At 42.0% G+C, this 16,303-nt stretch overlaps 1 protein-coding gene across 1 annotated transcript in view; it reads right to left on the bottom strand.

Moving 5' to 3' along the window:
- abcg2b (ATP-binding cassette, sub-family G (WHITE), member 2b) overlaps positions 1-16,303 on the bottom strand; it is a gene marked incomplete at its 5' end in the record, with an annotated part of 43,712 nt that overhangs the window by 6,593 nt on the left and 20,816 nt on the right. The window contains 7 exons of the mRNA XM_084200532.1: positions 1,523-1,612; positions 2,109-2,260; positions 8,177-8,343; positions 10,395-10,493; positions 11,132-11,283; positions 11,612-11,769; positions 12,015-12,170. Coding sequence (XP_084056658.1) covers positions 1,523-1,612; positions 2,109-2,260; positions 8,177-8,343; positions 10,395-10,493; positions 11,132-11,283; positions 11,612-11,769; positions 12,015-12,170 — 974 coding nt within the window. The remainder of the gene's footprint in view (positions 1-1,522; positions 1,613-2,108; positions 2,261-8,176; positions 8,344-10,394; positions 10,494-11,131; positions 11,284-11,611; positions 11,770-12,014; positions 12,171-16,303) is intronic.

The following is a 16,303-nucleotide window of genomic DNA, read 5'->3' as shown; positions in this document are numbered from 1 at the left end:
GCTCATCGGCCATTGGACATAAACATCAAACAACAAGATGGAAATCGCAAATTCAACAATGAGTGGTTTGGAAGAAATCAGTGGCTAACTGCAAGCATTGCAAAGCAATCACTAGCCTGCTATTCAGTGGAGTGGCTGTGTGGTCCCAAATCTGGGATTAAGGGTCTCTTTGCCAAGTTTAAAATGATAAACATTCAACATTGGCCATGCTGTCAATGAAGCATGATTTGTGCCGCGCTCAAAACAACTGGAAACTCGAAACTGGGAAAACTGACTTCTTTGAGTTCAAGACAACTGGGAACTCGGGAAAAAATGAGCTCCGACCGACTGGGAAAATACGTTTGTACGGTCATCCAACTCAGAATTGTAAATCGGGAACTCGGGCCTCTTTCTAGAGATCACTGACATCATCATGATTCGACATTGTTTTTTTTTCAGAGTTCCCAGTTGTCTTGAAAGCACCATAAATCCAGAGAATGCCAGACTTTGATGACAAAGTTTGCCCTCGAAGGACCGCCAGGGAGATATGTATACTGTAGCTAAGAAAGTAATACTAAGTGTATGTTGTGTAGTAAGCTGTCAGTAGCCCATGTGCCTCACCTTATAATTTGGTCCCTTTCCCCCTCTTAACTTAGCCTACTGTTCTGACTTGGTGGTGCACGTGTAGTCTATAGCCTGTTTTAGAGAAATGTCATCATCGAAGATTTCATTGTCTGCTTATATGCCCCCTTTATTTATCCTACGGTAGTTTGGACATCTCAATTGTCAGTAGAAACCACATTTGTTTAAGCAAGTCATCCATATCAGCTATGTTTTTTTTTTTAAGGCAGTAAATGAGGCTGAATGAACTGTTTCGCTGCCAGACAAGGCTCCGCTGATAGCCAGGTGTAGCAGTGGTAAGGTGTTGGGACTCTGCTGTTGGGACAGCTTTATGGAGGTCCTGACAGTTTGTGGGCACCGTTTGTCACCGTTATGGTGCAATCAATGTATTGTTTAGTGTCTTTTGTTGGGCCCCACCAAGATTGACATGCTAAAATCGCCACTGGAACACACACACAGAGAGAGAGAGAGTCAGAACACACATACACAGAGAGAGTCAGAACCCACACACACAGAGAGAGTCAGAACACACACACACAGAGAGAGTCAGAACACACACACACAGAGAGAGTCAGAACACACACACACAGAGAGAGTCAGAACACACACACACACACAGAGAGAGTCAGAACACACATACACAGAGAGAGAGAGTCAGAACACACACACAGAGAGAGAGAGTCAGAACACACACACACAGAGAGAGAGTCAGAACACACATACACAGAGAGAGAGAGTCAGAACACACACACAGAGAGAGAGAGTCAGAACACACATACACAGAGAGAGAGTCAGAACACACATACACAGAGAGAGAGTCAGAACACACACACACACAGAGAGAGTCAGAACACACACACAGAGAGAGAGAGTCAGAACACACACACACAGAGAGAGTCAGAACACACACACACAGACTCACATGAACAGAGCTCTCTCATTGATGAAGAGTTCCACAGCAGAAAGATTCCCAAACACCATGTTGATGATAAGGAAAAAGAATGCTCCCATCCTAGAGAGAGAGAGAGAGAGAGATCCATCAGTATGGATCCCACCTATAGGTTACAGGTTATAGAGATCCATCAGTATGTATCCCACCTATAGGTTACAGGTTATAGAGATCCATCAGTATCTATCCCACCTATAGGTTACAGGTTATAGAGATCCATCAGTATCTATCCCACCTATAGGTTGCAGGTTATTTGCTGATCTGATCATCTGATGCTGATATGAGTGTATTCCAGGAGACTCACTTTATGGGACACACACACAGGACTATAATGCCTTTGACCTGTAGGATAACAATAGATGTAATAATAATAATATATAATAATAATATGCCATTTAGCAGACGCTTTTATCCAAAGCCACTTACAGTCACGTGCGCATACATTTTTACATATGGGTGTTCCCGGGGATCGAACCCACTACCCTGGCGTTACAAGCGCCGTGCTCTACCAATTGAGCTACAGAGGACCACGTAGCTAAGACTAGCTGTGGACAGGTACCTGTTCTGTAGGGCCTCAGGTAGAGTCAGGGGGATCTGGTAGTAGATGAGGCCGACCAGCAGAGCGAAGAAGATGTTGAGGGCTAGCTGAGCATACGACGTCTGGGGATTCCGGAGAGAGTTCATCACCGTACGACCACAAACTATCCTTATCTAGAGGACACATACACACAGTCACACAATATCCTCCTCTACAACACATTATATAATAATACACACTATCCTCCTCTACATTACATAAAATACACACTATCCTCCTCTACAACACATTATATAATAATACAGTCACTATCCTCCTCTACAACATAGTATATAATAATACAGTCACACTATCCTCCTCTACAACACATTATATAATAATACAGTCACACTATCCTCCTCTTCAACACATTATATAATAATACACACTATCCTCCTCTACAACACATTATATAATAATACACACTATCCTCCTCTACAACACATTATATAATAATACAGTCACACTATCCTCCTCTACAACACATTATATAATAATACACACTATCCTCCTCAACAACACATTATATAATAATACAGTCACACTATCCTCCTCTACAACACATTATATAATAATACACACTATCCTCCTCAACAACACATTATATAATAATACAGTCACACTATCCTCCTCTACAACACATTATATAATAATACAGTCACACTATCCTCCTCTACAACACATTATATAATAATACACACTATCCTCCTCAACAACACATTATATAATAATACACACTATCCTCCTCTAAGACACATTATATAATAATACATACTATCCTCCTCAACAACACATGATATAATAATACACACTATCCATCTCAACAACACATAATATAATAATACAGTCACACTATCCTCCTCTACAACACATTATATAATAATACACTCACAATATCCTCCTCTACAACACATTATATAATAATACACACTATCCTCCTCAACAACATATTATATAATAATACAGTCACACTATCCTCCTCTACAACACATTATATAATAATACAATAACACTATCCTCCTCTACAACACATTATATAATAATAAAACTATCCTCCTCTACAACACATTATATAATAATACACACTATCCTCGTCTACAACACATTATATAATAATAGAGTCACACTATCCTCCTCAACAACACATGATATAATAATACACACTATCCTCCTCTACAACACATTATATAATAATACACACTATCCTCCTCTACAACACATTATATAATAATACAGTCACACTATCCTCCTCTACAACACATTATATAATAATACAGTCACACTATCCTCCTCTACAACACATTATATAATAATACAGTCACACTATCCTCCTCAACAACACATTATATAATAATACACACTATCCTCCTCTAAGACACATTATATAATAATACATACTATCCTCCTCAACAACACATTATATAATAATACACACTATCCTTCTCAACAACACATGATATAATAATACACACTATCCTCCTCTACAACACATTATATAATAATACACACTATCCTCCTCAACAACACATTATATAATTATACAGTCACACTATCCTCCTCTACAACACATTATATAATAATACAGTCACACTATCCTCCTCTACAACACATTATATAATAATACAGTCACACTATCCTCCTCTACAACAAATTATATAATAATACAGTCACACTATCCTCCTCTACAACACATTACATAATAATACACACTATCCTCCTCAACAACACATTATATAATAATACAGTCACACTATCCTCCTCTACAACACATTATATAATAATACAGTCACACTATCCTCCTCAACAACACATTATATAATAATACACACTATCCTCCTCTAAGACACATGATATAATAATACATACTATCCTCAACAACACATGATATAATAATACACACTATCCTCCTCTACAACACATTATATAATAATACACACTATCCTCCTCAACAACACATTATATAATAATACACACTATCCTCCTCAACAACACATGATATAATAATACACACTATCCTCCTCTACAACACATTATATAATAATACACACTATCCTCCTCAACAACACATTATATAATAATACACACTATCCTCCTCAACAACACATTATATAATAATACAGTCACACTATCCTCCTCTACAACACATTATATAATAATACACTCACACTATCCTCCTCTACAACACATTATATAATAATACACACTATCCTCCTCAAGAACACATTATATAATAATACAGTCACACTATCCTCCTCTACAACACATTATATAATAATACAGTCACACTATCCTCCTCTACAACACATTATATAATAATACATACTATCCTCCTCTTCAACACATTATATAATAATACAGTCACACTATCCTCCTCTACAACACATTATATAATCATACACACTATCCTCCTATACAACACATTATATAATAATACACACTATCCTCCTCTTCAACACATTGTATAATAATACAGTCATACTATCCTCCTCTACAACATATTATATAATAATACAGTCACACTATCCTCCTCTACAACACATTATATAATAATACAGTCACACTATCCTCCTCTACAATACATTATATAATAATACACACTATCCTCCTCTACAACACATTATATAATAATACATACTATCCTCCTCTTCAACACATTATATAATAATACAGTCACACTATCCTCCTCTACAACACATTACATAATAATACACACTATCCTCCTCTACAACACATTATATAATAATACATACTATCCTCCTCTTCAACACATTATATAATAATACAGTCACACTATCCTCCTCTACAACACATTACATAATAATACACACTATCCTCCTCTACAACACATTATATAATAATACATACTATCCTCCTCTTCAACACATTATATAATAATACATACTATCCTCCTCTTCAACACATTATATAATAATACAGTCACACTATCCTCCTCTACAACACATTATATAATAATACACACTATCCTCCTCTACAACACATTATATAATAATACACACTATCCTCCTCTTCAACACATTGTATAATAATACAGTCATACTATCCTCCTCTACAACACATTATATAATAATACAGTCACACTATCCTCCTCTACAACACATTATATAATAATACAGTGACACTATCCTCCTCTACAACACATTACTGTATATAATAATACACACTATCCTCCTCTACAACACATTATATAATAATACACACTATCCTCCTCTTCAACACATTATATAATAATACAGTCACACTATCCTCCTCTACAACACATTATATAATAATACAGTCACACTATCCTCCTCTACAACACATTATATAATAATACAGTCACACTATCCTCCTCTACAACACATTACTGTATATAATAATACACACTATCCTCCTCTACAACACATTATATAATAATACACACTATCCTCCTCTTCAACACATTCTATAATAATACAGTCACACTTTCCTCCTCTACAACACATTATATAATAATACAGTCACACTATCCTCCTCTACAACACATGATATAATAATACACACTATCCTCCTCTACAACACATTATATAATAATACACACTATCCTCCTCTTCAACACATTGTATAATAATACAGTCATACTATCCTCCTCTACAACACATTATATAATAATACAGTCACACTATCCTCCTCTACAACACATTATATAATAATACAGTCACACTATCCTCCTCTACAACACATTATATAATAATACAGTCACACTATCCTCCTCTACAACACATTACTGTATATAATAATACACACTATCCTCCTCTACAACACATTATATAATAATACACACTATCCTCCTCTTCAACACATTATATAATAATACAGTCACACTATCCTCCTCTACAACACATTATATAATAATACAGTCACACTATCCTCCTCTACAACACATTATATAATAATACAGTCACACTATCCTCCTCTACAACACATTATATAATAATACACACTATCCTCCTCTACAACACATTATATAATAATACACACTATCCTCCTCTACAACACATTATATAATAATACACACTATCCTTCTTTACAACCCATTATATAATAATACACACTCTCCTCCTCTACAACACATGATATAATAATACAGTCACACTATCCTCCTCTACAACACATTACTGTATATAATAATACACACTATCCTCCTCTACAACACATTATATAATAATACAGTCACACTTTCCTCCTCTACAACACATTATATAATAATACAGTCACACTATCCTCCTCTACAACACATGATATAATAATACACACTATCCTCCTCTACAACACATTATATAATAATACACACTATCCTCCTCTACAACCCATTATATAATAATACACACTATCCTCCTCTACACCACATTATATAATAATACAGTCACACTATCCTCCTCTACAACACATTATATAATAATACACACTATCCTCCTCTACAACACATTATATAATAATACAGTCACACTATCCTCCTCTACAACACTCTACAACCCTCGTAAAACTGACTATCCTACCGATCCTTGACTTCGGCGATGTCATTTACAAAATAGCCTCCAACACTCTACTCAGCAAATTGGATGTAGTCTATCACAGTGCCATCCGTTTTGTCTCCAAACACACATTATATAATAATACAGTCACACTATCCTCCTCTACAACTCATTATATAATAATACAGTCACACTATCCTCCTCTACAACACATTATATAATAATACAGTCACACTATCCTCCTCTACAACACATTATATAATAATACAGTCACACTATCCTCCTCTACAACACGTTATATAATAATACAGTCACTATCCTCCTCTACAACACATTATATAATAATACACACTATCCTCCTCTACAACACATTATATAATAATACACACTATCCTCCTCTACAACACATTATATAATAATACACACTATCCTCCTCTACAACACATTATATAATAATACAGTCACACTATCCTCCTCTACAACACATTATATAATAATACAGTCACACTATCCTCCTCTACAACACATTATATAATAATACACACTATCCTCCTCTACAACACATTATATAATAATACACACTATCCTCCTCTACAACACATTATATAATAATACAGTCTCACTATCCTCCTCTACAACACATGATATAATAATACAGTCACACCAACACACATCTAGAGAACACACACACTTTTCATACAGCGCAAAGTTGCCCAAAGTTCATCATGAGTTTACAACTTACTCATAAACTCAGAGCACACAAACAAACACACAAACACTCCATAGTAACGCTCAGCTCTACAGTTCTAGAACACTCAGCTCTACAGTTCTAGAACGCTCAGCTCTACAGTTCTAGAACGCTCAGCTCTACAGTTCTAGAACACTCAGCTCTACAGTTCTAGAACGCTCAGCTCTACAGTTCTAGAACGCTCTGCTCTACAGTTCTAGAACGCTCAGCTCTACAGTTCTAGAACACTCAGCTCTACAGTTCTAGAACGCTCAGCTCTACAGTTCTAGAACACTCAGCTCTACAGTTTCAGAACGCTCAGCTCTACAGTTCTAGAACGCTCAGCTCTACAGTTCTAGAACACTCAGCTCTACAGTTTTAGAACGCTCAGCTCTACAGTTCTAGAACGCTCAGCTCTACAGTTCTAGAACGCTCAGCTCTACAGTTCTAGAACGCTCAGCTCTACAGTTTTAGAACGCTCAGCTCTACAGTTCTAGAACACTCAGCTCTACAGTTTTAGAACACTCAGCTCTACAGTTTTAGAACACTCAGCTCTACAGTTCTAGAACGCTCAGCTCTACAGTTCTAGAATGCTCAGCTCTACAGTTCTAGAACGCTCAGCTCTACAGTTCTAGAAAGCTCAGCTCTACAGTTTTAGAACTCTCAGCTCTACAGTTCTAGAACACTCAGCTCTACAACTCTCAGCTCTACAGTTCTACAACTCTCAACTCTACAACTCTAGAATCCTCCACTCTATATTTTTGTAGAACTCTCGCTGTGAGGGTTCAGACAGAGCTCAGTGATTAGCTGACCTGGTACCAGAAGGAGGTGACGTAGTCAGCCTTCTGTCCCTGACCTCCAACCCCTCCCTCCAGACCCTGCGTCACATGGTCCAGCTCCTCCACCACCTTCTGGTACTGAGAAGACTGTCTGTAGCTCACTGCCAGAAGGTTTCTGTTGTCACTGTTCTCCTCACCATCTAGAGAAGAGAGGAGAGGTTAGGGTCTGTAGGGGTTAAGGTCTGTAGGGGTTAGGGTCTGTATGGGTTAGGGTCTGTAGGGGTTAGGGTCTGTAGGGGTTAGGGTCTGTAGGGGTTAGGGTCTGTAGGGGTTAGGGTCTGTAGGGGTTAGGGTCTGTAGGGGTTAGGGTCTGTAGGGGTTAAGGTTAGGGTCTGTAGGGGTTAGGGTCTGTAGGGGTTAGGGTCTGTAGGGGTTAGGGTCTGTAGGGGTTAGGGTCTGTAGGGGTTAAGGTTAGGGTCTGTAGGGGTTAGGGTCTGTAGGGGTTAGGGTCTGTAGGGGTTAGGGTCTGTAGGGGTTAGGGTCTGTAGGGGTTAGGGTCTGTAGGGAAGTGGAGAGTCAGGGCCTTATCTTGAGAGGGAAGAGGAGGGTCAGGGTCTTATCTTGAGAGGGAAGAGGAGGGTCAGGGTCTTATCTTGAGAGGGAAGAGGAGGGTCAGGGTCTTATCTTGAGAGGGAAGAGGAGGGTCAGGGTCTTATCTTGAGAGGGAAGAGGAGGGTCAGGGTCTTATCTTGAGAGGGAAGAGGAGGGTCAGGGTCTTATCTTGAGAGGGAAGAGGAGGGTCAGGGTCTTATCTTGAGAGGGAAGAGGAGGGTCAGGGTCTTATCTTGAGAGGGAAGAGGAGGGTCAGGGTCTTATCTTGAGAGGGAAGAGGAGGGTCAGGGTCTTATCTTGAGAGGGAAGAGCAGGGTCAGGGTCTTATCTTGAGAGGGAAGAGGAGGGTCAGGGTCTTATCTTGAGAGGGAAGAGGAGGGTCAGGGTCTTATCTTGAGAGGGAAGAGGAGGGTCAGGGTCTTATCTTGAGAGGGAAGAGGAGGGTCAGGGTCTTATCTTGAGAGGGAAGAGGAGGGTCAGGGTCTTATCTTGAGAGGGAAGAGGAGGGTCAGGGTCTTATCTTGAGAGGGAAGAGCAGGGTCAGGGTCTTATCTTGAGAGGGAAGAGGAGGGTCAGGGTCTTATCTTGAGAGGGAAGAGGAGGGTCAGGGTCTTATCTTGAGAGGGAAGAGGAGGGTCAGGGTCTTATCTTGAGAGGGAAGAGGAGGGTCAGGGTCTTATCTTGAGAGGGAAGAGGAGGGTCAGGGTCTTATCTTGAGAGGGAAGAGGAGGGTCAGGGTCTTATCTTGAGAGGGAAGAGGAGGGTCAGGGTCTTATCTTGAGAGGGAAGAGGAGGGTCAGGGTCTTATCTTGAGAGGGAAGAGGAGGGTCAGGGTCTTATCTTGAGAGGGAAGAGGAGGGTCAGGGTCTTATCTTGAGAGGGAAGAGGAGGGTCAGGGTCTTATCTTGAGAGGGAAGAGGAGGGTCAGGGTCTTATCTTGAGAGGGAAGAGGAGGGTCAGGGTCTTATCTTGAGAGGGAAGAGGAGGGTCAGGGTCTTATCTTGAGAGGGAAGAGGAGGGTCAGGGTCTTATCTTGAGAGGGAAGATGAGGGTCAGGGTCTTATCTTGAGAGGGAAGTGGAGGGTCAGGGTCTTATCTTGAGAGGGAAGAGGAGGGTCAGGGTCTTATCTTGAGAGGGAAGAGGAGGGTCAGGGTCTTATCTTGAGAGGGAAGAGGAGGGTCAGGGTCTTATCTTGAGAGGGAAGATGAGGGTCAGGGTCTTATCTTGAGAGGGAAGAGGAGGGTCAGGGTCTTATCTTGAGAGGGAAGAGGAGGGTCAGGGTCTTATCTTGAGAGGGAAGAGGAGGGTCAGGGTCTTATCTTGAGAGGGAAGAGGAGGGTCAGGGTCTTATCTTGAGAGGGAAGAGGAGGGTCAGGGTCTTATCTTGAGAGGGAAGAGGAGGGTCAGGGTCTTATCTTGAGAGGGAAGAGGAGGGTCAGGGTCTTATCTTGAGAGGGAAGAGGAGGGTCAGGGTCTTATCTTGAGAGGGAAGAGCAGGGTCAGGGTCTTATCTTGAGAGGGAAGAGGAGGGTCAGGGTCTTATCTTGAGAGGGAAGAGGAAGGTCAGGGTAACAGGACAATCAATGGTCTATGTTCCTTATTGTAGCCAAGGGCTTTCATTTAAGTAACAAGTCCTACTGTAGTTAAATGAAGTGATGTCCAGTGTAGACTGAACCTCTCCGTTAGTGATGTCTAGGAAGAAGTCAGGTGGGTTGTTGAACGGCTCACAGTGATACCCTGCAACACAACAACAACAACAACAGTGATACACTGCAACAAAAACAACAGTGATACCCTGCAACACAACAACAACAACAGTGATACCCTGCAACACAACAACAACAACAACAACAACAACAACAACAACAGTGATACCCTGCAAAACAAAAACAACAACAACAACAACAGTGATACACTGCAACACAACAACAACAACAACAACAGTGATGCCCTGGAGCACAACAACACACAGTCTGAGATACAACACTTTACAATTTCTGTCTCCCTCCCTCTCGCTGCCTCCTTCCTCCCCCCCTCCCCCCCTCCCTCCTCCCTCCCCCCTCCCCCCCTCCCCTCCCTCTCTCCCTCCCTCCCCCCCTTCCTCCCCCCCACCCCTCCTCCCTCCCTCCCTCCCTCCCTCCCTCTCGCTGCCTCCTCCCCCCCCTCACTCCCCCCCTCCCTCCTCCCTCCCCCCTCCCCACTCCCCCCCCTCCCCTCCCTCTCTCCCTCCCTCCCCCCTTCCCCCCTCCCTCCCTCCCTCCCTCCCCTCCCCTCCCTCCCTCCCTCCCCCCCCCCCCCCCTCCTCCCTCCCCCCTCCCTCCCTCCCCCCTCCCTCCCTCCCTCCCCTCCCCTCCCTCTCTCCCTCCATGTCTTACCCAGGTCAGTAAAGTAGCCCAGGGCCTTGCCGGCAGCTCCAGCGTACACCACCTCTCCACGGTGCATCAGGGTCAGGTGGTCAAAGCGGCTGAAGATTGAGTAACGAGGCTGATGGATGGAGAAGATGATAGTCCGACCTCTTCTAGAGAGCCTGGGACACACACACACACACACACACACACACACACACACACACACACACACACACACACACAGAGGGTCACACACACACACACACACACACACACAGAGGGTCACACACACACACACACACACACACAGAGGGTCACACACACACACACAGACACACACACACAGAGGGTCACACACAGACACACAGAGAGGGCCACACACATGCGTGGGTGTGTTTGTGGTGTGTGTGTGTGTGTGTGTGTGTGTGTGTGTGTGTGTGTGTGTGTGTGTGTGTGTGTGTGTGTGTGTGTGTGTGTGTGTGTGTGTGTGTGTGTGTGTGTGTGTACCTGTGCAGTAGGTTGATGATATGGTTAGCAGTGTTAGAGTCCAGACCGGTGGTGGGTTCATCCAGGAACAGAAGAGAAGGAGAAGTAATGAGCTCCATACCGATGCTGCACCTCTTTCTCTCTCCCCCAGACACACCACGCAGGAACTCTGTTCCTATCTACAGAGAGAGAGAGAGAGACAGAGAGAGAGAGAGAGAGGAGTGAGAGAGATGGAGAGATACAGAGAGAGAGAGAGAGAGAGAGAGAGAGAGAGAGAGAGAGAGAGACACAGAGAGTGTGTGTATTTGGTTCTAGTAACTTTCTCCAAAACATGAAGAATCATCTTAGCTCCTAAAGCCTTTAGCTCGATAGGCTAACCAGATATCCAACAGTGCAGAATGATGCGGGTGTGTGTCCAGCTGACCTTGGTGTGGGTACAGTCCTGTAGTCCCAGGTCTTGGATGATGCTGTCCACTCTGTGCATTTTGTCGGCTGTAGAATGATGTCTAGGGTCCAGTCTCAGGTTCACACTAAACAACAGGTTCTCTCTTACTGACAGGGTTCCCATCAATACATCATCCTAGAAGGGAGGGGAGAGGAGAGATGTCAACTTTATCACAGCTGAATTATGTAACCTGTTATCGTAGAATGACATGTGAATGATATAATCTCTATTCCCGTTCTAACCAGAGTAGTTTTCTTGTACTGCCATAAAGCCATGTTTCATCATAAGATCACCATTACATAACCAGAATGACTTGGAGCAGTCTGTCAACACCCTAGTGAAGGTTTTAGAAAGGTAGACAACATCTCTTCCACTCCCCTATAACCAGAATGACTTGGAGCAGTCTGTCAACACCCTAGTGAAGGTTTTAGAAAGGAGGTAGACAACATCTCTTACACTCCCCTATAACCAGAATGACTTGGAGCAGTCTGTCAACACCCTAGTGAAGGTTTTAGAAAAGTGTAGACAACATCTCTTACACTCCCCTATAATCAGAATGACTTGGAGCAGTCTGTCAACACCCTAGTGAAGTTTTAGAAAAGGTAGACAACATCTCTTACACTCCCCTATAACCAGAATGACTTGGAGCAGTCTGTCAATACCACAGTGAAGGTTTTAGAAAGGTAGACAACATCTCTTACACTCCCCTATAACCAGAATGACTTGGAGCAGTCTGTCAACACCCTAGTGAAGGTTTTAGAAAAGGTAGACAACATCTCTTACACTCCCCTATAACCAGAATGACTTGGAGCAGTCTGTCAACACCACAGTGAAGGTTTTAGAAAAGGTAGACAACATCTCTTACACTCCCCTATAACCAGAATGACTTACTTGGAGCAGTCTGTCAACACCACAGTGAAGGTTTTAGAAAGGAGGTAGACAACATCTCTTACACTCCCCTATAACCAGAATGACTTGGAGCAGTCTGTCAACACCACAGTGAAGGTTTTAGAAAAGGTAGACAACATCTCTTACACTCCCCTATAACCAGAATGAATTGGAGCAGTCTGTCAACACCCTAGTGAAGGTTTTAGAAAGGTAGACAACATCTCTTACACTCCCCTATAACCAGGATGACTTGGAGCAGTCTGTCAACACCACAGTGAAGGTTTTAGAAAGGTAGACAACATCTCTTACACTCCCCTATAACCAGAATGACTTGGAGCAGTCTGTCAACACCCTAGTGAAGGTTTTAGAAAAGGTAGACAACATATCTTACACTCCCCTATAACCAGAATGACTTGGAGCAGTCTGTCAACACCCTAGGGAAGCTTTTAGAAAGGAGGTAGACAACATCTCTTACACTCCCCTATAACCAGAATGACTTGGAGCAGTCTGTCAACACCCTAGTGAAGGTTTTAGAAAAGTGTAGACAACATCTCTTACACTCCCCTATAACCAGAATGACTTGGAGCAGTCTGTCAACACCCTAGTGAAGGTTTTAGAAAAGTGTAGACAACATCTCTTACACTCCCCTATAACCAGAATGACTTGGAGCAGTCTGTCAACACCACAGTGAAGGTTTTAGAAAGGTACACAACATCTCTTACACTCCCCTATAACCAGGATGACTTGGAGCAGTCTGTCAACACCACAGTGAAGGTTTTAGAAAAGGTAGACAACATATCTTACTCTCCCCTATAACCAGAATGACTTGGAGCAGTCTGTCAACACCACAGTGAAGGTTTTAGAAAGGTAGACAACATCTCTTACACTCCCCTATAACCAGAATGACTTGGAGCAGTCTGTCAACACCACAGTGAAGGTTTTAGAAAAGGTAGACAACATATCTTACACTCCCCTATAACCAGAATGACTTGGAGCAGTCTGTCAACCCCACAGTGAAGGTTTTAGAAAGGTAGACAACATCTCTTACACTCCCCTATAACCAGAATGACTTGGAGCAGTCTGTCAACACCACAGTGAAGGTTTTAGAAAAGGTAGACAACATATCTTACACTCCCCTATAACCAGAATGACTTGGAGCAGTCTGTCAACACCACAATGAAGGTTTTAGAAAGGTAGACAACATATCTTACACTCCCCTATAACCAGAATGACTTGGAGCAGTCTGTCAACACCACAGTGAAGGTTTTAGAAAAGGTAGACAACATATCTTACACTCCCCTATAACCAGAATGACTTGGAGCAGTCTGTCAACACCCTAGTGAAGGTTTTAGAAAGGTAGACAACATCTCTTACACTTCCCTATAACCAGAATGACTTGGAGCAGTCTGTCAACACCCTAGTGAAGGTTTTAGAAAGGTAGACAACATATCTTACACTCCCCTATAACCAGAATGACTTGGAGCAGTCTGTCAACACCCTAGTGAAGTTTTAGAAAGGTAGACAACATCTCTTACACTCCCCTATAACCAGAATGACTTGGAGCAGTCTGTCAACACCCTAGTGAAGGTTTTAGAAAAGGTAGACAACATCTCTTACACTCCCTTATAACCAGAATGACTTGGAGCAGTCTGTCAACACCCTAGTGAAGGTTTTAGAAAAGGTAGACAACATCTCTTACACTCCCCTATAACCAGAATGACTTGGAGCAGTCTTTCAACACCACAGTGAAGGTTTTAGAAAGGTGTAGACAACATCTCTTACACTCCCCTATAACCAGAATGACTTGGAGCAGTCTGTCAACACCCTAGTGAAGGTTTTAGAAAGGTAGACAACATCTCTTACACTCCCCTATAACCAGAATGCCTTGGAGCAGTCTGTCAACACCCTAGGGAAGCTTTTAGAAAGGAGGTAGACAACATCTCTTACACTCCCCTATAACCAGAATGACTTGGAGCAGTCTGTCAACACCCTAGTGAAGGTTTTAGAAAAGTGTAGACAACATCTCTTACACTCCCCTATAACCAGAATGACTTGGAGCAGTCTGTCAACACCCTAGTGAAGGTTTTAGAAAAGTGTAGACAACATCTCTTACACTCCCCTATAACCAGAATGACTTAGAGCAGTCTGTCAACACCACAGTGAAGGTTTTAGAAAGGTACACAACATCTCTTACACTCCCCTATAACCAGGATGACTTGGAGCAGTCTGTCAACACCACAGTGAAGGTTTTAGAAAAGGTAGACAACATATCTTACTCTCCCCTATAACCAGAATGACTTGGAGCAGTCTGTCAACACCACAGTGAAGGTTTTAGAAAGGTAGACAACATCTCTTACACTCCCCTATAACCAGAATGACTTGGAGCAGTCTGTCAACACCACAGTGAAGGTTTTAGAAAAGGTAGACAACATATCTTACACTCCCCTATAACCAGAATGACTTGGAGCAGTCTGTCAACACCACAGTGAAGGTTTTAGAAAGGTAGACAACATCTCTTACACTCCCCTATAACCAGAATGACTTGGAGCAGTCTGTCAACACCACAGTGAAGGTTTTAGAAAAGGTAGACAACATATCTTACACTCCCCTATAACCAGAATGACTTGGAGCAGTCTGTCAACACCACAGTGAAGGTTTTAGAAAAGGTAGACAACATCTCTTACACTCCCCTATAACCAGAATGAATTGGAGCAGTCTGTCAACACCCTAGTGAAGGTTTTAGAAAGGTAGACAACATCTCTTACACTCCCCTATAACCAGGATGACTTGGAGCAGTCTGTCAACACCACAGTGAAGGTTTTAGAAAGGTAGACAACATCTCTTACACTCCCCTATAACCAGAATGACTTGGAGCAGTCTGTCAACACCCTAGTGAAGGTTTTAGAAAAGGTAGACAACATATCTTACACTCCCCTATAACCAGAATGACTTGGAGCAGTCTGTCAACACCCTAGGGAAGCTTTTAGAAAGGAGGTAGACAACATCTCTTACACTCCCCTATAACCAGAATGACTTGGAGCAGTCTGTCAACACCGTAGTGAAGGTTTTAGAAAAGTGTAGACAACATCTCTTACACTCCCCTATAACCAGAATGACTTGGAGCAGTCTGTCAACACCCTAGTGAAGGTTTTAGAAAAGTGTAGACAACATCTCTTACACTCCCCTATAACCAGAATGACTTGGAGCAGTCTGTCAACACCACAGTGAAGGTTTTAGAAAGGTACACAACATCTCTTACACTCCCCTATAACCAGGATGACTTGGAGCAGTCTGTCAACACCACAGTGAAGGTTTTAGAAAAGGTAGACAACATATCTTACTCTCCCCTATAACCAGAATGACTTGGAGCAGTCTGTCAA

This window comes from Coregonus lavaretus, assembly GCF_964263955.1.
Source record: "Coregonus lavaretus genome assembly, contig: HAP1_SCAFFOLD_1269, whole genome shotgun sequence".
Taxonomy (NCBI): domain Eukaryota; kingdom Metazoa; phylum Chordata; class Actinopteri; order Salmoniformes; family Salmonidae; genus Coregonus; species Coregonus lavaretus.
This window is presented reverse-complemented; position numbering and strand designations above follow the sequence as displayed.